Raw genomic sequence first — 24,512 nt, forward strand, 5'->3', positions numbered from 1 at the left:
CCCCAGTCCTACGCCCCTGCCGACAGATACAGGAGGATAATACCAATATCAATATTTAAAAGTTTAAAAAAAGGGATATATAGTCATATATAGATCGATTTGTTTTTTAACATAAATGCGTAACATAAACAAACATTTTTGATAAAGATGTCACATATGTACTGAGCACAACATTTTACAGTGTAAAAATATCATTTCACTGTTTCTAAATTACCTCAAATATGTCTTTGGCATTTCTGTACAGCAATTTCTTGTTACTTATTGGCCGACGTGTACGCAATGTTGATGCAAAGGTACAAATACTCATACTTGTGTAAACGTAAAACACTTGCCCACCACTGGAGGGACCCAGTCCAGTTCCTGAGAGCTGTGCCTCGGCAGTGAGCATCATGTTCTGGTGACTGCACTGGAAGCTCCAGTCCTGTGAAAATCCTGTCTGTCGGATAAAAAAACAAACAGCTGGTGACGTCACTGACATGTAAAGAAAGAGGCACTTGGTACGGTATGGTTTACCCTTCCCAGGCCAACAGAGGGGTCAGCAATGACAGGAATTGTTGCACACATGGAGAAAACACAATGACCAAATTGTGGGGAAAAAAGTAAAAAAAATGACTTTGTGTCTGTTAATAGTTCGGCCTCACCTCTGTATTGCGATAACTTATTGTTTGGCAATGAAAATCAAATTGCTGTGGCCTAAAACCTGAATGAAATGAGCTACCTCACAGTGTGTTTTGACAGTTGGTTTAATAATAAGTCATGGCTAATAATCTAAATCATGATTGAATTATTCAGCATTTACATTAAAAGTTCTAGTGACTGTCCACAGATGACCTCATCTCTATTTTTAGTTCAGTGGAAACAACTTTCTCAAGCCATGTATTGCGCTCCCAAATGGATGTTGCAAGAGTGAAAATGTTTTTATGTTTGAATGAAAATAGCCCTAAAAAATAGTGGTATATGATTTATTCATCAGACAAACCCATTTTAGAGCCAAATGCAGACTAAAGGCAAAAAGAAGCCTGGGCTGTCAATAGTTTGAGCTCAGCGCTTCCTCGCTGTGTGGTGGTAAATTCCCCTCAGAGGCCTGTTGTTCGCTCTGTTGCTGCCATATCCTTTTTTTGTCAAGATTCACTCTCTTTCATTGTCTCCCTCAATCCTCTGAACTCCAGCTCTCTCTGTCTCCCTGACTCCAACTCTTCCTCTGTGTGTTTCTCTATCTCTCCAGCTATTTATAACAGGCAACCTCATTCATCAGCCAAAGTTTTATTCCCCCCTCAAAAAAGGTGTAAAATACTTTTTACACCATGATTGCAGCACTGATAAAAGCATTTCAAAATAAGATTCATAGGAATATTCAAATAGTATTATAACTCAGTATTACGCATAAACATAAACTGATTTTGTCCTAAAAGTATAGAGTATGGACATTTTTTTATATAATATGTTTTTTATTAGCCTTTCACTGCCTCTTGCAGGTATGAGTAACAGCAGTGTTGCAGACAAAATGTGGTATTATTCCTCATCTTAGTGGTAAAAAAACAAAAACATTCACCAATTAACTGCTATTTCAAGCATTCACATTATGTTCCCCATATGGCTGAAAAAAGGGAAAAATGGGGGGCTGTTGATGAAGTTTCAGACTTGTTCTCAAATGAATCTCGAGTATTAAAATGCAGCAGCACAGGACGTACATACATAATGATGAATTTGTTTTGCAAATGCGTATGCACCTACTGCTGTAACACTGCAGATTTATTGAAGAATAATATTGTAGTGTCAGCAAGGATGAGGAATACAGAGGCTTTAAGAGTCATTAATATTACACTATGTTCACCTAATTTGTCTTTCTCGGTAGACTTCTTCGGTATTCTCTGTCTCCCTCTCTCCCTGCTCTTTCTGCCCAGGGACTCAAACTTGAAATATTACCGTGCCTCCTGGGCAATATAGTCAGACCATGTTGCTTCTCAGACGATGTGCAGTTGGGGGAGGGGTAGTGCAAATCATAACAGAGAGGGAGAGAATGAAGAGAATTTTGATCGAGAAGGCGGCAGACAGGAAAGGCTGATCAATAAGCTGAACTCTTTAGCACAGGAACCTGCAAAGCTCGCACAACCCACACCTTTCACACAACATTAACTGCAGCGTGGGATCACAGCACAGCAAAGAGAAGCAGAACACACACAGCGATACACACACACACACACACACACACACACACACACACACACTGACACAGTCTGTAAATTGTCAAAATCTCAGTCTCTGCACCAGTGTTACTGAGACAAATTCCTTTACATGCATTGCTTCAAATTCCTTTGTGAAATTATTCTTAGAACTGGAATATGTTTTGTCTTGGCAGTGTAATTACATCTTGATTAATAGTTGAGATGTTAAGAATGATTCTTTTTTAACTGTCTACACAGTGTCTGATCATTACTGGAGTATTGTGCAATGTGCACATATATTCAGTGGTTTGGTCATGTGTGTCTTCTCCAAACATGTTCCTTGTGTTTTCAAAGAAGTGAGTTTTTGGGCTGCCTTTCACACAAAGTGATCTGCTTTGAACACTTTTCAAATTGCAGTACCTGGAGGGATATATTTTCCCAATTAGTCATGTCAAAATTTACTACTTCTCGTCCTCTTCTGAAAGTGCAAGAGGCACCATTTCTAACTTAATTTTGTCCACTTTAATTTGAACATTGTTGTCCCCATTTTTACTTGAGGTTAGCTAATGTAGACAGTTACATTGCAGTCATAATAATCTGCCACTTCTCTTAAAATTCTTGCTTTCTGAAACTGTTAGTGGCGATTAGAGCTGCAACGATTAATCGATTCGTTTTTAGATAGATTAGTTGATTGACAGAAAAATAATCTGCAACCATTTTGATAACTGATTAATTGTTTAAGTAATTTTTCAAGGAAATTTTAAGGTTTTTTTCTCATCTTATCATGATAGTAATTTGAATATCTTTGGGTTTTGGACTGTTGGTCATACAAAACAAGACATCTGAAGAAATTTGTGATGCACATTTGTCACTGTTTTCTGATGTTTTACAGACCAAGCGATTAATCAAGAAAATAATTTGCAGATTAATCGATAATGAAAATAATTGTTAATTGCAGCCCTAAAGACGATGCTCACAAATGCGTCATTTGAGCAGGAAAAACCACTCATGCTAAAATTGTATTGTATATATATTCAGTGTGATTGTAGCAACTTTGATTGCTGCTGATCTGAGTAAATCTGGCTTTACTGATCTTGATCTACTCCTTGTAAAGATAATAAAGTGGATGTTAGCTGTCCAGTAACTGTATATATATATATATATATATATATATATATATATATATATATACTATATATGTCGCCAAGTGCTTGCTCATGGTGGGATTTGTTGGGTCTCTGTAAATAATATTATAAAGACTACGGTTTAGACCTGCTCTATAGGAAAAGTGCAATGAGATAACTTCTGTTATGAATTGCCGCTATATAAATAAAATTGAACTGGACTAAATATGTATAGTATACTTACATTTCACATTTGGGCTTTGATGTGTACCTTCTCAAGTCAGCATGATGTACATGTCAGATAATTTAGAAGCTACCCTCTGGCTGGTTGAATAGAGGAAAAAGAGGGAAAGAGAGTGAGAGCAGGGGAGAGAGGGAGGATGAGAGGTATAGAAAACGGAGGCATGTGGAAGGAGATGGATGAAAGGAAGGAGAAGCAGGCAGCTAGAGGGGATGGAGAGGTAAATGGAGGGTGTAACCGAGAGCTTTTGTCAGTGAAAGCAGGAAGGGAGAGAGAGAAGAAGAAGACATGGTCACCTATTCTTGAATAGATTAAAAAAGACAGCAAATAGAGAGAGGAATGCCTGTATGTGTGGGAGGGAGCCACACATATACACACACACTTACTTACTAATGAGCTCTTCACAAAGAGCCCTCCCTCTATATCTTCTTTCCCTCCTTTCTCGTACACTTCCCTTCTGTCCTTCCCTCACTCCCTCACTGCCCCCGTCCTCCCATCATCCTTTTTATTCCGAGTGGATTTCGTTCAGATAAATGCATGGGGCCACCAGCCGGTCATTTTGGCCAAACCTCTCTGCTTGTTTTTCATTATCGATGACATTAGAGTTAAAGAGAGAGCTATTCTTTTACACAACACACATACAATCAAACAAACACACAGATAAACAAGCAGGGGAAGTTATGGTCGAGGAGCAGGTGCACTTCAGGTTGAATGTGAGTCTATGTGTGTGTGTGTGTGTGTGTGTGTGTGTGTGTGTGTGACAGAGAGAGATAGAAAGGAGGGAGGAACAGAAGAGAGAGATAGAGAGCTAGACACGGTGATACACACACAAAGCTCAACCATTGTCACCTGCTCTCCAGCTTTGATCGAAGGCTGTATGTGTGCTCACCGAGAGTCGTGTGAAAGAATTCATGCCTGAGAGAGAGCGAGCGAGCGAGCGAGTGAGCGAGCAACACAGACAATATGCGCTAAAAACACAGAGAGACATAAAGAGAGAAAGAGGGGGGTGGGCTTAGATACAAGCATCATAGCAGCTCATATTCTCCCACCAGCTCTGCTTTTTCCAGCACACAAGAAGACTGGCGCTCAGCCACCACCTTTCTCCCTCTCTCTCTCTCATTTTCTCTCTCTCTCTCCTCCTTCCTGTTTGCTCGCCAGTGAGGGGGCACTCCTCCTGCTGTGTCGATTGGTAGGCAGTTACAAACGTTACTATTTTGAGAGAGTCAGTGAATGCGCTCTGTGCCCAGTAGCAACTGATCGAGAGAGGAGAGAGGCAGAAAAAGGCAGAGAAAGGCAGAGTGGGGTTTGGCTCGTTCTTCTGCACATTAAGTGCTGTGCACAAGAGGATGAGGGAGCACAGGGAGACTCGGACCTACGGCTGACGCTGAGCTGTGCCACTGAATCCAGGCAGAAGCAGAAGAAGGCGGACAGCAAGTCAGGAGGTCGTGTGCCAAGGAGATTTGCAGAACAGAACCAGATTTTTTTTTTTTTTACGGCTCAAAGGGAAAGAAGGCAAAAGGAGAGAGGGAGGTGGAGGTGAGCAGAGAGAGGAAAGATGGCGAGTTTTGGGAAACTCACAGACTACTTTAATCGCCGTAAGTCTCAAGAGGAGCTGCGGGTGGGCAGGAGCTCGCAGCGCAGTGGCAGTTACTGCTGCACTGTGGCAGAGGCCAGGTAACCTGTGTGTATGTCTTTGTGTCTGTGTCTGTGCACAGGTATGCCAGGCTACATGGCTCTATGGCTGTAAGCATACATTGTCACATCCCTATGTGTTTCTCTTTGCACAACAAAATGAACATGTTTACATGCTGTGTCTTGAGAAGATTATGGTATCATTCCTCATTGTACATCACACACTGTATCTCAGTGTTTTTGTCACAATTGAATGATTTAATAATATTTACTGATTAAATATATTTGATGTGAATATAATATATCAGAGAAAAAATAGGATTGGTCCCTTCCATCAAAGAGCACCACACTATCTGAATAACAGGCTTGAATAAGTTAATATTGTTTTAAAAAAGTCAATCTGTCAGTGTATTTATGCGTGTCTGCACACAAACAGGACTGTCAGGCATGCAAGTGTTTGTATACGTGTGTGTGTGTGTGTGTGTATGTGTGTGCGTGTGTGTGGATGTAAGCATGTGTCTGTATGCATGTGTGAGCCACTATTGTGTTACATAAGTGTGGAGGTGCAGTGGATGTGTGCTGTCAGGCATGGTGCTGGCTACTATGGATTCCTACCACTGACGCACCATTGGATTTCAGAAGCTTTTCTATAGATGGAAATAGAGAGGATAAAGTCAATATACTCCTTATAGAGGAGAAGGAGAAACAGAAAGACGGAGAAAGAGCTTTTCTGGGCAAAGTCTACCTCGTGCACATTCTCTTTTCCAGCAACATCCTCTCTCACATATATCATACTGTCCCACAACGCCAACTCTCTGTTGTTGATAGCTGAGATGCTCCAGCAGAGAATGTTGGGGTTGTGTAAGTGCCTTGCTCAAGATCAGATTGACAGTAGGTGTTGAAGAGAGGAAAATGTTTATCCTTCAGGATTTACCCTGAGTATTTCCCAGACAATCTGTTGATTTGAAGCAGCAATCTTAATGCCGCAAGTCCATGGTCCACTGTACCACCACCCCGAGTAGGTACATTTGAAATTACTTTTGAAATGCGTGTGAGAAACATGTTTAATTTCCTGTCTTCTCCTGTCCTGAACCTACATTTCTAAATCACAGTCATCTCCGAATAGGACTGTGCAAGGAGCTATACAGTTTATTAAAGATGTGATTGTGATTGCAATTGTGATTTTCCTCTATGGTTCATCTAAATATGGAGGACCTGGAACGGTCTGACAGTGTCTAAGTAACATTTCAAAATCCATCTTAGAAAGGTGTCTAAGATGGATTTTGAAATGTTACTTCCACTGCAACACTGTTTATACCCAGTTAATTTTGTGTCACACAGAAGCTGTTCACACCCTGCTAACTTAATTTGCGTGGTTTTGTTAAGTTCTAACAAACTCTCGCTTTGCATCACAGCACTGAAATTAGCGTCCTAAATTTAGAAAGATGTTTGTTGCTGAAGTCGGACCCCCAGGAAAAAGAAACTTTTGAGGCGAGTCTAGAGTCCTGTGTTTCTCTTTTTGCTTACCAGTTCAGAACCTTCAAAAATCTTAAGATTTAACAAGAATCTCATTAAATTGCTTGTGAGCTGATGTTAAATCATATAACCGGGATGAAAGTACAAATCAGAATGCTAGTGTAAAAAACTCCCACCACTGCCAGAACTCTAGACTTTGAAATAATGTCCATCAAATCTCATATCATTCACTCACAGCATTAAGTGTTAACGTGGGTGGACATCTGGTACAAAAAAAGCTCTCAGATTCCCTGCCATTACAAATCCAGCATCTCTCTCATCCCCACAGTGTCTTTGTCTCTGTCTCTCCCACTCACTGTCTCTTTCTCACAAGCCACCCCCTTTCTCCATCTCGTCCCATCTTTTCTCTCTGACTTCAGTCTTTCTTGTTTTTTTTATCACTCTCCCTTTTCTCTCATGCCTGTTGTCTCTGTGTTCTGACATCCACCAAGAAGGTCTATTTGTAGGACCAGGACAGCTGAGCTCTGCTTCTTTTGTCTCTGATTGAATAGGAGCAGGAAGAAAAGTGCAATCTAGTACAAAAAAGTCACAAGTTAGCGCAGCCATTAGCTTACATTATGTTTTATTGAGATGCATATGCACGTATGCATGCATGTATATCTGTGTGTGCAGAGAAAGAGAGTGACTACAGCAAGGATTGTTATCACTCAATGCTCAGTCACAGTGAATGAATGGAAACCAGGTTCATGGCTTTAGCAATGACCTCTCTCCAACATTCCAGTATTGTCTAGCAAGTACCCACGCCACCTGCCACCTTCTGCTAAGACTAATTAATGACCTCGACTCTAAATCTATCTATAAATTTAGATTTGCCGAGAGCTCACACTGTACAGTATTCCTGCCCCCTTTGGCCTTAAAATAATCAAATTTCCACTCCCGCCAGATTTAATTGAGATATTTGTAACCTTTTATTTAGAACTTGAGCTCATATTATAGTCCATACCTTAAAACCACCCAATTCCACCTTAATTGCTATTGAAATGCTAGAAAATATGTCAACCTGGAATTGCCATTATTTTTTCATAGTTTGATAAGTTGTCGATTTGGCTATTTTTCCATAACTTTGCTTTCAACAGCCCATTTATCCCTTATTCACAGCCTTTTAGGTCTTTCAGTTTTGCTGTGAAGGAGCATGATTATAGATTACATGCAAATTTACTTAACCAAAAGAGAAATACTGTAGTGTCAGCAGTTTTTTTTGCAGAATGTAGGCACTAACTGTGCCCTCTCTGGGATACAGCCATAATGAATGGTGACAAGTCGGTCAGTCCATAATGGATGATGAGTGATGACGAATCAGTAATGTAATGAACAAGTTAATGTCCATCATTCTGTAATGTAGAGGGATAAGTCTGCAAGGCTGGCCTTTGCTACTGCCTGTCACTTAAGCTGCTCAAAGCTGCTTCATTCAATCCATTCAGTCCAGTGATTTCTCGAACAATGTCTACTGAATCACTGAAAGATAAAGACAGAGGTTAATCTGGTCATATCCTTTTGCCACATCATGGGTCAGTCCTGTTTCTTGCAACCTCCTGAGAATTGTACATGTCTTCCCTAGTTGGCACTAAGATATTTTAATATGCTACTATCATCGGTCAGTTTTATCTGTAGAATACAACTTATATCCAGGAATCCGTTAATAAAGAAGGTGATGGGAGTGTGGGAAAAAGATAATGCAAGACAAGAAGTACAATAAAGAGAAATGAAATGCAAGGAAGTAGCTAGAAATGATCTGGATGAAAGATAAAAGAAGTGTAAAGAGAGAGATGAGAACAGAAGTAAAAAGAAGAAAAAGAAGCACACATCTACATTCAAACACAGTGAGAACACTTTTAATGAATGGCTCAGTACCAAGCCGTTAAGTTTGGCTTATGAATGAGTAACCATGTGCTATTTAACTGGCTTCAGAAGAACATTACATTAATAAATGGAACATTCATTAGTGCTGATGTGCCAGTAGGAGAATGTTTAAGATTGAATTTAGAAAAAGATATATAGTATTCAGTCTGAATTGTTTTTCAGTCTGTGTTAAATCATAAAATGGTTTAATTATAGACCTGAAATCTTGTACCAAAGATGTGTGTGTGTTAGAAGTTGATTCAGCACCACGGATAGTTCTCACTACAGGAGCTGCATTCAACAACAGTGCCATTCACCTTCATACAGTATTCATCAAGCTACTGGAAAAGGATTTCCATTTAGTCAAGCCTTAATGATGATGTGACAACCTATACAGCAGCTTGAGTCAAGGTTGAGGGTATAAACTCACCATGCATTACTCTACTCAACTGTTAAGAAATAGGTTTTAGTGTCAGGGTTAGTGCATGGGCTACTTTTAGCATTAAAATAGGTCACTAATACAAACTGCTGTACATCTGTTGCACTAAAACCTGTTCTTATGGGAGCAAAACGTATTTTAGCCTGCAGCGAGATAGAGAACAGAAGCTTTTGCAAAGTCTTCTGCGCTCTTTTCATTGTCAGTCACGTACAGAAAGAGATAGAGGGGAGAGACCAAAGAGTTAGAGGATGAGTGCTCAAAAGCATGTGCAGAACTTGTTTGTGGTTCACTGGCATGTGGGCTTTCTCAAATAAATGCAGTATCCTATTTCGGCAAGTATTTTCACACAGAGTGTATTTTCACACAGAGTGTATTTTCACACGTCACCATCACACCATTGTCCTATAATTATTTTGCTATCTCTCCTCTTCCTACTCCTGTACCACATTGTCTGTCTTTCTTATTTAAAAAAAACTTGTATTCATTTAATGTCGTATTTTATTTCCTCACACATAATGCTGTTGCACACACAGACTCTAACAAAGAAAGTGAATTGTCTGCCTTGACTGCAGCACCAGAGATAATACATTTGGCAACAGAAAACATGTGGTGCACTTGATGCTTACAACTCAGGGCAAGACATTGTTTTTGTGAAAATGCAGATTGCTGTTGGGAAGCAAAAAAGCCTCTCCTCTCCCCCTGCTTTTGTAGACAGAGTCGCTTAGCAACAGGTTTTTAGGATGAGTGAGGCCTAAATTGTCAGAGTGGCCTGGGCCGGCTGCTCAGCCCAGTGTGTTATCATCATGATGTACTGGTGGGAGGCCACCAACTGTGTTTGTGCATGTGTGTGTTAGTGTGTGTATGGTTGTATGTGTGCATGTGTTTACCGATGGACCCTGAGATATTTCATCTTATGCCAACTGTGAGGAGTGTGTGTATGCATGTGTGTGTGCTTCAGGCAAATGCTTTTTTATGCAAGTCAGTATGGATTGCTGAGGAGTGAGAGACCTGCCTGTTTCTATTACCATCAAAGTGTATATGTGTGTGTGCTACAGTATGCCCGCATGTATACAGTCACTATCAGCTCTTCGTCTGATCTTCAGCAATACAAAAGCATTATTCATCATCAGACCGTCCCGGGTCCTCCACGTTTCTGCTTTGAATCTCATTCAGGGATTCTCTGATCCCAGGTCAAATATTCACAACTGCAACACCCACCTCCTCTATCAGGGGAGTAGTTTACTAGCTGATAGCGGGCATACTGTATGTCAGTACTTTACTTCTCAAGCCTGCAGATGTGCTGACTTAGAGCTGGCTGTCTGTTTACCTGATGGCTCCCTGGTGATAAATAGCCCCAAGCATGAAAATAGATCCTGAGCCAGACATACGAGGGAGTTGAAAGAGAACACAGGCGCATTTAGAGTTTTATGCAAGAGCACTTGTCTGTAAAATGAAATGTTACAAAGTAGCTTGTAAAAACTTGCTGGTACTAAGAAGGCTGCTATTCAATGTGTAATGCATATACAACTGAATCATGCTTCAGCATTTCATTCTCTCATTAATGAATTAATGATTAATAATCTTCTATTGTAAAGTCAAGCATTTAATGGATTAGATATTATTCCATGCATAGATCAAAGGATATATAATTGGCTGGCTTACATCAGAAAATGTTGATTATATTTGGTTAAATATGCTCATTGGGTGATACGCGCATTTGTTTTGCCACAGTTATCAGTTATATGCAATCATAGTTTTGTGTTGCATATCATTAGATGTAATGTCTCTAAAAGTCAACCTTAAAGGAATACGCTTATATGCTTTCTAGTTAGATAAGAAGATAGCTACCGCTCTGATATCTGTCTGTTAAATATGAAGTTACAACCAGGAGACGGTTAGCTTAGCTTAGCATAAAGACTGAAAACATGGGGGAACTTGTCTTGTCATCACCGTGAGGTTGCGAGGCAACCAGCTGAGACTCCAGGAAGTCACCGCTACAAGAAATTGTCTAGCGCATAATTCCCCATAAAACTACAACTTGTTGTTTTTACACTTTGGTTTTTGTATGGATTAAACACACAAGATACAACATGTTAATCAGTGAGCTTTAGAGGTGCTGGTAGGCATATTTTGTTATCTTTTGACTGAGCCAGGCTAGCTGTTTCCCCCTGTTTCCAGTCTTTTTGCTAAGCTAAGCTAATTGTCTCCTAGCTCCACCTTCATATTTAATGGAGAGAGATATTGATCTTCTAATCTTACTCTCGGCAAAAAAGTTGAACTATTCCTTTAAAATTAGAGCACAGCATGTATGGTTTTGGAAAATAAAGGTGGGTATTGGGGTGACAATTCATGATGAGGCAAACAGGAATATGTGCCGTGAGAGAAGAAAAACAACAGCACATAAAGATAGAGAGATTGGAAAATTCACACAGATAGCATACAGACACACATGCATCCTTATACAAATACTGGTATAATCACACGCATTGTTCTGTCAGTATATTAACTTGAATGACTTTGCTTGTCCTAATCTGCTACTGATGCTTTTGTCCAAATCAAAATGCGACAAATAAATCTCATAATATCAGCCCACTACATTTATTTTCTAAAATAAATCTCAGAATAAATTGCAGGCTAAAACCCAGCTCACTGAAAACGTCTGGACACATCTGCCTGGGGTAACTCAGGTCGCATGTCCTAGACTGATTTTTAGCCTGGGATCATGTGTTCTGTACTCAAACTTGTCACGCAGGAGTCAGGAGGTCCGACATCTCCCACTTCTGCCAGGCTGACTCTGGTGTCTGAAATGCTGGCCACGTCACATTAAGCTGATCAGAGCTGGCATTGGAGGGGGATTCGCTGCAGTGACTCAGTATTGTTGTGGGGTTTTTTCCAGGCTTTATCTCTGTTCCATTATACATGAGACACAAAGATTATAGGTGATGATTTTATATAATATTAATCACATCTGTTGTAATCTAATGTGATATAGGAATTGAAACAGTCTTTTATGTCATCGACTTAAAAGCTTTGAACGATATATTTTCTTATGCTTAAAGAGAAACAACAATGGCTGTGACTGGATACTGTGGTAAAACAAGGGGTGTTGCTTCTATTTGTACTTACAGTAATGGTGAAAAAACACTCATCTGTGTCTTCTTTGAAAATACATTTTACATACCAAAGCCACCTCAAAACAGAGCAAAAATTATGAATACAATAAGATAGCTATTTTACATGTACATCACATCTCATCATTGATATATGCATATTATTTGACTGTGTTGTGGCTTGTCACCAATTTGCTATAAAGTCGATCTTGCTATTGTGGATATTGATTGGTGTCCCACTGGAGAGTGTGTGGTATCAACTGCTATCAAAGAAAGCAATTTCTATTGGTTGTGTTCCAAATGGCCTTCAGCTTGATTATACTGAGGTGGAAGTAATTTCTCTATTGATCAGTACAGCTGCTCTCTTGTTGCTCATTAACAGTAAGCTGTGTGTGTGTACCAGTGTGTGTCCAAGTGTGTGTGTATGGGTGGGTGTTTGCGCACATGTGCTGGTATTGTATTGCACAATGATAGCTTAAAGGATAGGTTCACAATTTTTCAAGTCTGTTAAAACAATACCCATATGGCATATGGGTATTGCTGTAATCATTCCTCCTGTTCATACTGACCATTAAAAGATTCCTTTTTAATGTGCTTCCAATGTAAGTGATGTACAGTCTCTACAGTCCTCTCTTTGTGCAAAAATGCCAAATTCCAAATTTAGGATTATATAAGAAAAACACTGTACAACATTAGCCATCGTGCAACCAATAGCATCTTTTTGTTAGATGAAGTACAAAGGAAGCCATTCACAGCAAAACCATCATTTGAAATTTGCCAGAAACAACTTAATGTGTCTTAAACCAACCATCTATGAGCATGGATGGAAACAGTGGACATTCCTCAAACAAAACATACTGTACATGATCAGTCATTGAACAGATTCTAAAAGGTTTATACCAATGCTTAAATAGAAAGAGATTTTTTGGTAAATTGGTCAGTTTATTCTGATGGAGGTAGTTTCCATAGACAGTATTGTTCAGACCGGCTGTTAATCACTGGAAACAAAACGCTCCATGTAATTGACTATTTATGCTGTCCAACCAGGTCACTGGAAAGGAAGCTGCAGAGACCTCTACTGGCTAAGTCCCGTACTCTCCCCAGCATCCCCCAGTCTCCTACAGTCTCCAGGGTCCATCACTCTGATCTCATTGGTGGGAGTCCTCCTCGCAGGAAGAACTCGCCCGCTGCCACCAGCCACCCAAAGGCCTGCACTCTGCCACCTGCAGGTAAAGATAAAATGAAATCTTACAACTAAACAACCACATTATTTTTTCAGTTTTCATTGCTTGGGGAATGTGTGTTTACAAAAACAGCAAGCGAGTTTGTAGAATCTGTGTGATCCTTTGTTTGTTTGTTTATTAATTTGTTCACATAATATCTCTGACAAATCACTAATCTGATTTTGACAAAGCCTGAGTAAATTCTCCCAAAATCTTCCAAATGCACTTCAGCACACAGTTATGGCATTGTCTCTCAAAACACTCCTTTTCATCCTGTAATGGCTGTTTCTGTCTGACTTATGTTGAAGGGAATGGGAAGACCCTTTAGCTTTAGCAGCAGATTCTCATTCATTCGCCAACAATCACTTTATGTCTTCATAGTTGCAATAGTCATGGCCAGATAAAGTATATGTCTTGCTCTTACCAGCACTGTGTGACGTACTTGGGAGACAATCTGCTATTTCTCTGACCTCATAATTCATAATGTGCGTGCCTCTTGAACTATTCTAATATAATCAGAGAAGTGTGTCGTGCTGGAGATACAAGAGGAAAGAGGCCACTAGAGTTTAAAGTCTTCTTAGATATGTCAAACACATTACCTTTTCCTTTCAAACTTCTACAAATGCTTTGCTTCTTTAATATTTGCTTCACCTGATGGAGAGCACACGGCAGCTAGCTGTTTCAGCAGGAGCGTGTGCAAGAAAGATATGTCCTCTCTCTGTTTTTTCTCTCTGTTGTTTATAAATCAAACACCATTCCTTCACATGAGAGGGAAAACTGTCATAGTGAATCCTGAAGCTGTAACCTGCTGACAGAGATAGCTTTCATCTTATGGATGGATGGTTGAGGTGTCTTTTTAAGGATGAAAACATTTATAGGTGATGAAGATTTCATGTCAAAGGAAACCTTACAGTAGGCCTTGGTATAATGCTTTAATTTATAAAGATCAAACAGGACCTTTTCTATACAAACTCTAGATTCCCAGGCATCCAAAACACAAGGTACTAAGAGAGAAACCACTTAATAAATACAATTAAATTGACTGAATGAACAGAAATGAAGTTACTAATAAAAACACAATATTAGAGCCAAGAATTTGTCAAATCTGAACATTTCTTAAGGATATGAAATCTATGCTTGAGCTAGCTTTTAAACTGTTTCAAAATTGACCTACATACACAGTATGTTTTAATACATTCATTAATTTCTCAGTGGATAATTTAAAATCAGTTGTTTCTGCTTCTAGCAGCTCTCACAATTTTCCAAAGTAGGTCATTTGTAAAGTAATCTCTCCAACCCTTGAACTTCACATCCAAGACATGGACAGACTCCATAACCGTCAGCAAGCCAACAGCCATCACATCAGAGCAGTACGTGCCTCAGGTTAAACATGCTTACACACTCTTCTCCTCATTCACATTCACTGACAGACATTCACAGTCAACAGTGGTCTGTCACTGCTGATTCACATCGCTCAACTCCACATGATCAAAGCTTCCCACCGCCATCAGATAAGAATTGTCAAGGATTGGGATGAGGAAAAATGCTGTGTTATCATCATCCTTATTTGTGATGTTTAATACAAGAGAAGCTTGCACAGGAGGCCCACTCACCCTCAGCCCTCCACTTCCTGAAACCGCACTCTGTCCTCTGTGTAGCTTTTTGAGAGAAAAAAAAATGTGTCTACTCTACAAAGACAGAAAAGAAACGGCAAACATCAGAGAAAATGAACTTATTAAAATAAGGCAAAGTCTTCCACTTGAAGTAAACCAAAGTCCCACTGGATTCACAGAGAGGTAACAACTTTGAAATAAACTCAAACAAGCACAGAGTTTTCACAGTATAATAAAACAACACTCAGAACCTTCTTTTTGTGCTAACCACAGAGCTACCACGCAGCCCTAAAATTAATGCTGCCCATAAATAAACTATAAATGATCATATTATCAAAGTGACCTAAAAGTTAATCTTCCAGACATCTTCCATTCTTACTCACCAAGAGCAAGTGGCAATTAATTTAAGTGCAATGTGTAAGATATGGCCAGAATTTTAGTTTAAAACAGAAAAAAAGTTAACTAAGATTATCAAGAGAATGTGAAGAAGTAACAAGGAGGAGGAAGGTGCTGTCCCCTATTTGTTTGGAACATGTGGCCAGGAATTACACATTGGACCTTTAAAGGTCCAGTGTGTAGGATTTAGGGGCATCTAGCATTGAAATTGCTGATTGCAACCATTTGAATACCGCTCGCATCACCCTCCCGTTCCAAACGTGTAGAAGAAACTATGGTGCCCACGAAACTCACGAAAAACGTGAAAGGCCCTATCTAGAGCCAGTGATTGGTTTGTCCGTTCAGGGCTACTGTAGAAACATGGTGGTGCAACATGGCGACCTCCATGGAAGGGGACCCACTCCCTCTGCAGATAAAAACGGCTCATTCTAAAGTAATGAAAACACGATTCTTAAACATACTTATACTATAAATATTATATTCCATTTCTGCCAATAGCTCCTTCTAAATGTTACACACTGGACTGTGTCTTTTCCTTGATTACTCATCATCAAAACAGCGTCTCTTGCAGAGAAAGTGGTTTTCTTTCTTTCTTTTTCTCTCTCCCTACCTCCTGCCAGCTTTCTTTACCTTTCACTGTCCCACTATCTCTCAAGTTTGAACTGTGAGAATGTTATGTCCTCATTAAACCCACTTTGGTAGAAGAGCATTGAGCCAACCCCAGCCCTCACTGCTCATATCCAATAGATCTTTACTGTTACTACTTCTAATGGTCCTGGACTTAAAGCTAGGGTAGGTAACGGAAAAACAAGCAAGAGACAGCTAGATTTTGAAAAAATCCCACCGCCTCCCTTCAGGCCTCCCTCCAAAGCCTCTCCCCCAAAACACATTTTCATGTGCAATGAGTGCAGGAGTAGAGTGCGCGTAGGTAGGTAGGTATGTAGGTAGGTAGGTAGGTAGGTAGGTAGGCAGAATGAAACGATGATTATAAGAGGCCTGTGACAGCCACAGATACCACATTGTTTTAATTTTTTCCCCCAGAGCATTTGATTTATTGATTGCTGTTGGGATGTAAAGCGAATTTCAACAAATGTAACAAAAAATATTCTTCTGAAATACATTATCTACCCTAGCTTTAATGACATTGTCTGTGATTTGTTTATTTAGTTCTTTCATTTTATGTCCTGACTTTAGCTATCTGAGTCTGATTGTCTGTCTGTATCTGTCTCTGTGCCTGTTTTCCCTTTGCCCTACTGCTGTTCTGTTGCAAATATCAAATTGAGAGTGACTTCAGTCTCACATGGCCCCTTGTTGCCTAGCAACCACTGTCATCGACCATGATGCTGCCTCTCTCAGTGTAGTCTCTTTATCTCTGTAGTAGTACGGAGATAACTTTTTTAAATTGTTGTTTAATAACCTAGGTGCATTTTCTTCACAGATTTAAGCAACATCCCATATTAGTGACAAGTATGCCTCAGTGCTCGCATTGGGAGTTGCTCCCTGGTCATTTTGTTGCAGTGTTAATTGGCTCAACTTTGAAAGCCAGATGCGTTTTGGCTGCTGCTCAGACAGTGGAACTGATTCTGTAATATTTCATTCAAAAGTAGTCACTGCCAAAAGAGCTGCTGTTGAAATTGTTTAATAAGGGATGTCATTACAAGACAATTCTAAAATTTGTTAGACAAAACATAAGCAGTAACTTCTGAAACTTGGTGGGTAAGCATATAAAATGTTTTGCTGGCTTCACACCTCATCTGAAACTAAGAAGACAACATCTTTTTGTATTTATTGCTCTATGCTAACTACAGTCTATGATCCAACTGTAAAAAAAATGCCTGATATCTGTCTCAAATTGATTGACAGATCTTTTAATACAAGTACTTACACTAACTAACACAACTAAATCTAAGTCTGTAATGTTTTTATGTTCTTAATACTTTGTTCACATCAGTAATGTTTTTAAAAGATTACATACGGTGTCAAAATTAAGCTTAAACTCATAAATTATATATATATGAGATATCTAAATCATGAATGTAAGACCAAAACTCTAAGGATGATAGCACACATCCATTGTAATAATGTCAGCAACAAACAGAAAGTTTAATTTATGAAATCAGTGTTTACTTACTGTTGAAGTTGTTTCAGGAGAAACACTGGGCAATGGCACTTTGTCTGTTAGCTAACGTTAGCAATTTATAGCTAGCTTACAATGTTAGCAATGCTAATGAGAAAATGTAAGTAAGCCTGTTTCTGTTTGTTGTTAGAGCAGTTAAGTTAATTAAAGGTGGGGTATGCGATTCTGGAGAAATCCAATACCATGACAAATACCATGATATAGAGCGAACGACACAGCAAGTAATGTAACTAGCATTAGCTACGTTGTGGGTTAGTATGCTGTCCCTATAGTTGCTGCTGCGAAGCTAACAGTCAGAGAAGACGAGATGTTTCCCAGAGCCAGCAGACCAGTTCCAGAGAGCGATACTCACAATTCTCCTGCTGCTATAGCTAACAGCATATCTTGGCAAACTAGAAAGTAAGCAAGTAATCCGTGGGCAAGTAATTTAACATTACAAATCATGGTTGGAATGGCTGGAGTAGTGTTGTGTGGCCCAGTCCGGGCCACTTTGTTTGTTTCCCATTTACAGAGCCAGGGCTGTGTACAAACACCAGAGTTTTTTTCAGCGCAGACACTGAATGAGAGGAGGTATTCGCTGAATTTGACAAAAAGACATGTATTGGACTAGAATCGCATTGCAGCTCCGTTGCACCATACCATCATTTATCTGTATCTCATTTATAGAATTTAGTTTTTTCATTTATGTTTTCTGCATTTACTTTCCTTTGAGTTTAATTTGACGCCATAAAAACAGGCCATATTTGATTTATGAGCAGCTGGGAAATACACAAAATGCTGATTTTTCATCTATCACTGAAGCCCTATAATGACTGTATGTATCTGAATTATATGTGGGCATGATTCAATATTTATGGTCTAAAAAAAACTGATTTGAGATTTATCTTGGCCTTTTTTGCTGTAAATGACTTGACAATGTCCCTCGCCTTGATGGACAGAGTTGCTGTAGCTTACCCAGAATGTATCAGGTGCTATAAGTAACTGAAAGACCATTGAGTGTTTTATGAGTGCTGTTAGTCAGGCGTTGGATGCTGACAGGATGTCTGGCGAACATCAAATGCAGAGCAATGGAAGCTGGGTGTGATTAGTGCAGCTGAGCTACGTTCTGACAGCACACATCCATCTCAGTTGTGTGACTGTGAAAGCTCAGCCATCACGTCGGAGCTGAAGAAAAACACCACTGTCGATGCAAATTTGTTCCTTCCTCTGCATTTTACATGAGCCATCATTTCCATCGAGCGTATGGAATCATAATCAAGTTGTTAAGGAGGCAGGCTGAGAATAATGTTTGGGTGTAAAATATTTCACCTTAAAAGGAAGCTTAATTACATTTAGGAAATATTTTATGAAAGCAATCAGTGGATGACAATCCACTATTTGTGGAGTGAGTTTGCAATAATTGAGCAGTAGAAACAAATGTTCTGTCCAATCTGTTTTGCTCTCATATATCTTCTTCTGTGTGCAACCCTTCTCTTTCCTTTTTCTTTTTCCTTCTCTTGTTTCCTTCCTGACTACACCTTAATCTCATCATTTATCCCTTTTGTTCCTCCCATCTACTCTCCTCCAGGGGAGCTGTGGCGTTTGGAGGATGACATGGAGGGTGAAGATGAGCCTGAGCATGGCGGGTGTACCGAGGCCCGCCCTCGCTCCCAGTCGCCCTTTTCCCACTTCCGGGCGCGAGCTGCCTACCTCCGCAAGAGCGTCTCAGCAGACGACAACCTGGACATGGGCTTGGACTACAGCTCTGGGACTGTAGTCGAGGGCAAGCCAACTCGTGGCAATAAGGGCAAGCTGAAGAGAAAGTTTGTAAGTTTGATCTCTTGTTTTTTTTTTTACCAAGATGAAGTATGAGTTTGACTCAAAAAATCATGTTTCTTTGTTTCTACCCAATTATGAGTGGCTGTTTTTTTTCTTCATCTCCGCTTACACATAGCCAAAGGAGTGAATTTATTCTGACATATGCTCACACATACACACACATTACCACACCATGGCACAATATCACTCTTGGCTTTGGCTTAGACAGAAGTGTTGGTTGGATTGAAGATGATCCCTCAGAGGTTGCTACAGTACATATGGCCATTTAGTAGAACATGGCTTAAGTTTTTTTTCTCACTGCGAGATTGTGGCATCATGCAGACATTCACAGCAGCTCTCAAATGAAGACAGCGTCACTCTCTGTCTCTCTGTACTTCACATGTCTGTCCAGTTTTCTCTCACAATCTCTCTTATTTTTTTTTAACAATTGGCCTTTTTTACCCTACTTGCAGCTCATTGCCTATTTTCTGATTCTATGACATTACCATATTTATTTTATTTGACAAGAATTAACAGCAACACAGCACACAAGTTACAGAGTTACAGAATACAAAATCTTTTAGTGTATTTGCAAAGTTTGATTTTTCTCTCACACCTGTCTAACATAGAACTGAGGCAGTCCATGATACATGGAAGATATTGAAACAAGACAAACACGAGGAAGCAAGGCATGGTTGATAAAAAGGAGGCATGCAGCTAAAAAATATGAGGCAGAGTGTGTCTGAATTTAGTATGTTAATGTTGGTCCAGTTACAATTTGAATGTATATTTTCTAAATGTATTTTTCCTAATTAGTGAAGCTGAGCCCCTTGTAAAATCCATTATTGTTTAAGCTACTTCTGTGTGTGCGCGATGTGTGCAGGTGAGAGAGAGAAGGGAGACAGTGAGAGACCACCAAGAATGAAATTTGTGCTTCAGCACATTGATTTAATTAATATTACTGAAACAAAGGGTATAATTACACAAAAGTATTATCCTTCCAATTATATAAGTTTCAACAATTAAAATATCGTCAATCAAGCTGTCAGCGTTGGCAACCCAAAGCTACTGGCTAGTTTCCAGCTCCTAAAACCCTGACCTTGTTCTCCATATTTTATCTAATTGTGCAAGAATAATTGTCTTACTTGTGACTGTACATTTAGATTTTAGACATGCTTCTGTGCCGGCGATTGCCGTGGCCGGTAATCAAGTACATGTGTACCTGTTTAGCCAAGACATCTATGATAATCCTTCATTAATCAGTCTAGCAATGTAAATTCACTGGACTCATACATATGTATCATCAATATAGTGACAACTTCCATTTAGACAAAAAATGCAATTTATACAATTTATTCAATTCCTTCCACGTATCCACTACAAATATCATGAGACTGGACAGACATGGATGTGAACTGCAACTTGACTGGTTGGCGGAGGCATACAGCAGCTGGGCAGTAATTCTAGTTTGTTTAGTTATATTTAGTTATAATTTCAACAGGCTTAGTGTGTGTTTCATTGGATCTTTTGGGGGCAGTGATGCCAGACATGGACAGCAGGCTTGGTGAATATGCATTAAAGATTGAAGACCTCTATATTGTCCCTTGGTCACTGGATCAGGTAACTGGAGACCTCATTACTAGCCTGAGCTTTGTAATTGATTCTCCAGTGTCACCGTTGCAACAGGACAAGGACACCAGCATATGGTGGGAGAAGTTTTTTTCTATAGTATAGTGCTGGATGCGGATGGATGCTGTCTAAAAAGGAGATATTGCACTGATGATGGGATATTTTTTTATTTCAAATCTTCAGACACAAGTAGTTGAAATAATTGTCTGGATTTCAAAGGGAATTCATGTCAGAGCTCAAAAGGACTTTTCATTAATCATCCTGTTGTCCACATCTCGTGGACACATGAACCAGACCTCACTGGTTAGAGTTGGAGCACTTTGTGAGTACGATCAAAGAACTGTCAGACCTGGAGATCCATCACTGAAAAAAGTAAAGAAGCTCATTGCACAAACCTTTCATCACAGTTCAGCATCTTGACTCGAACAGTCAAGTGTATCTGTTGGTGTAATGGGGACAGCACTGGATCTGATGACCTGCCGCGTGTGTTTTGGGGTGAGACTTCACGCAATGTTGTCTTGTAATAGCACACAGCATTAGAGGCAGTATTAGAAATGCCTTATTAATGCATTACATTTCTCTGCTGTGACATCAAAATATAGCACCATATCCAACAGTTCACTTGTCTTAAACAATATAATAGTTTTGGTGGATGCTTTTAGTTTCCTTTTTGTGCAGCTCCACAGACAGAAATTAAAAACATATATCATCGGAGAAACAGGTTATATAAGGCAGCAGGTTTCTTCCCCTTAACAACATGTATTTCTTTCAATTTATCTCCACCTATAAGAGACAAGTGTCATTTTTTTAAACGTGGGAGAAAGATACAGGAATGTTTTTTTCCACAGTAGGGATGGTTTTTATGTCTTTATTGTGCTTCCTGTCTTCTCTCTGTCTGTCTCAGTCTTTTGTTTTTCCTTTCTCTACACAAAAGCAGCAGTGTTAGCATGTTGCAAGGAGAATAAATTTAGAGTGGCTCATTGCTGCTCATCACTTATATGCTGTTCGGAGCACCACTTGCTTCATGAAAATTACAGTGACAAAAACAGCCGCAGCTTAGCCTGCTGCTCACATGAAGTGCTGCAATGTTAAGGTATGGAGGCGATGTTGCTCTGGAGGCTGACAGTGACACAGCAGAGCAACAATGCCTCAGTTTCAGAACAATGATGCAGCAGCACAAATTGAGTTATACTGAGGAATTGTGTGCCAGTGTGTGTTAAATCTGTATTTTACGAAGACACAAATGGAGGTGGATTAGCCAGTTAATAATGCAATAAAAACTTGCTGAGACCAGGTAATATTCGGAGGGTGTACAAATGTGTTCCAGTTTGTGAGAGACAGAGGTGCAAAGTGTGTATGTGATTATTTGTGTAGTAAAGTAAAAGGAGAAAGGATGCAGAGAGAATGGTACTCCATGTTTGTACGGCTGCCAAACTGTGCATTACAGTGAAAGTTAATTATCTACCGTAACAGTATCATCTCGTCTCCAGCAACTTTCCCTCTTAACCATCGCACTCAGAGTGCCGCACATTTTCTGTGTTCAAGGTCATGCCTCTCTAGTTCTGCAGCATACAGCACAATAAAATTGTTTTCCTTTTACATCTTAGGTTAAAATAGCAATCACCTGTATACTACACACAAAAGAAGCAGCCTGTGACTTTTTCAAGAGCTTCTTTAATCTTTACCAAGCTGACAGAGACTGTGTACTTAATCTTACCATTGCTTGGCTCGGCTATGTTACAGTAAAGCAATGACAATGTGGGCTTAGGTGTCTTCCTCAGTGGCACACCAACAGCAGCTCTCACTTCATCTGTCTGCAGAACATAGCTAAAAACACTAATAGCATTAGTAGAATATGGAACAGCTGTATCTAGCTGGAGACATGAGAATGAACCTACTCCTGCATAGTCATATCTCTGTAGGATTGGATAGTGATCGTTTTTGTGTCTACCTGCCCGTACAGTATGTGTGTGGACAAATGTGATTTAAGTATCGGGTGTGTCTAGCCAGTACTGTCTCCTGTTGTGACACTGTAAACAATGCCGCCTGCAGAACAGCCGGAATTTGTCGCCTGATAACGTCACTCGCTTTACATCGAGTCACACCTCATTCCTCAAACTGATTCCACAGTATTGGTTTGACTTCTGGGCACTGATCTAAAGTCACCTTCATGCTCCTGGAAGCATCTCGAAATGATGACAAATTATATCTGAAGGAAGTATCTATTTATTAAAAAAAAGTCTAGACTGTAGCCAGAGACTTGTCACCTACTGTACTCACTAATCTCAGGGACGATGATACCAATGTGTCTCATATGAACAATCAAAATACATTCAAAGTTTATTGTTTTTGTCAATCATAATCTAATCTCTTTACATAATGCAATTTAATCATATTGGATTTATTTTAAATGACTTTGCAAATGTGAGTAACTAAGTGAAAATCTGTTTACCTCTCTAAGTGTGTGTGTGTGTGACTTTTATGTATAAATGTGTCTGAGTGTGCAAATGCACTCAAAGTGTAGAAGCTAAGGGGCTGAGTAACCACGTAATCAAAGTACAGACCATATCATTTCTGTTGATTGAACGGCTGTAGCTACATAATGCTTTGTTCGTGCTTATTTGCAGCACTTCAGTCTGACACACACTGTTTGCAAGATGACTCACAACGTTTCTCTATTAAATAAAACAAGGGGAGTCAATTTCCTGTTCAATTTATTCATAAACCAGGGATGCAAATAGTTGTTTGTCATAATTTCCTGATTCACTGGAAACCCACAGGAAACACCACAAGACCAATTCAAACAGATCATGTACATAGATACATACTCACACACATGCAGGCCTCTTAATACTGTACTGGCAGGAAACTCAGTGGTACCCAGTTTGTCCAGTGAAGCGAATGATATTCAGCATGTTGCTTTGGTCAAAAGGCTCTGGGTTGTCAGGACTGGTTTAAGAGATATGTCACTGTTGCCTGTGGTTTAAGCTCTGTCTCTCTATGGAATCATTAATGCTGTCATGAAAACAGGCACAGAGTGTGCTCATACATAATCGTTCATAAACACACACATCACACACGAAGGATCGCCAGGAAACATCTTGCGTAAATGTGGATATCAGATATTGAAATGGCCTTGGTGAGGTTTTAATGGACAGCTTAGACGTAATGCAGCACTGTCAGCTCTGAGGTCTATCTTACCACCTGATCTGTTTGTAAATCAGCACATTTCCCTCTTTAACAGAAAGCATTCACCTGAGGTAGCGACTGCGGGGACCTATTCAAAGATTTCCATCAACAGCACTAAGGCTTCTGCAAAACTATTGCTTTAGATTTAAAAAAAGATGGTATCCACCCAGCCTGACCATCTGCTCACAAAATACCTTCACTGATTTTGAATTGTGTCCTTGTGAAGAAAGAGCTTCCTTAGTCGTCTTGGGAATTAGAGAGCGAAAGAGAAGCATCTTTACAGTTTGAAATGGGCTCTTTGCTTGACAGCAGTTAAGTTGTTTATTTCCCATCTGTTTCAACCAGTTTTGTGCTACAGACTAAACCTCTTTTTGGACGCAATGTGTTGTTTTTGCAATGAATCATGGGGCTTTTCATTTGTTTTCATAGGCTAAGTCACCAT

At 39.7% G+C, this 24,512-nt stretch overlaps 1 protein-coding gene and 1 long non-coding RNA gene across 5 annotated transcripts in view; one reads left to right on the plus strand and one right to left on the minus strand.

Moving 5' to 3' along the window:
* The window catches only part of LOC122867693 (ankyrin repeat and fibronectin type-III domain-containing protein 1), a 137,448-nt gene that overhangs the window by 13,348 nt on the left and 99,588 nt on the right, over window positions 1–24,512 (plus strand). Inside the window, exons 1-3 of one of the 4 annotated variants that reach the window (XM_044178814.1) lie at window positions 4,612–5,204; window positions 13,134–13,315; window positions 19,023–19,261. The exons of 1 other annotated variant lie outside the window; for it this stretch is intronic. In XM_044178814.1, coding sequence (XP_044034749.1) covers window positions 5,086–5,204; window positions 13,134–13,315; window positions 19,023–19,261 — 540 coding nt within the window. In that variant the 5' untranslated portion in view covers window positions 4,612–5,085. Of the gene's footprint in view, window positions 1–4,611; window positions 5,205–13,133; window positions 13,316–19,022; window positions 19,262–24,512 lie in introns of those variants that run through there. 2 more of the 4 variants (XM_044178811.1, XM_044178812.1) reach the window with 2 other exon arrangements.
* Window positions 13,176–17,943, minus strand: LOC122867694. Its single transcript, XR_006375973.1, has 3 exons — window positions 17,450–17,943; window positions 14,923–14,997; window positions 13,176–13,309 (listed from the first exon to the last, which is right to left on the minus strand). It is a non-coding gene; the product is annotated as an uncharacterized LOC122867694 (long non-coding RNA).

This window comes from Siniperca chuatsi, linkage group LG20, assembly GCF_020085105.1.
Source record: "Siniperca chuatsi isolate FFG_IHB_CAS linkage group LG20, ASM2008510v1, whole genome shotgun sequence".
Taxonomy (NCBI): domain Eukaryota; kingdom Metazoa; phylum Chordata; class Actinopteri; order Centrarchiformes; family Sinipercidae; genus Siniperca; species Siniperca chuatsi.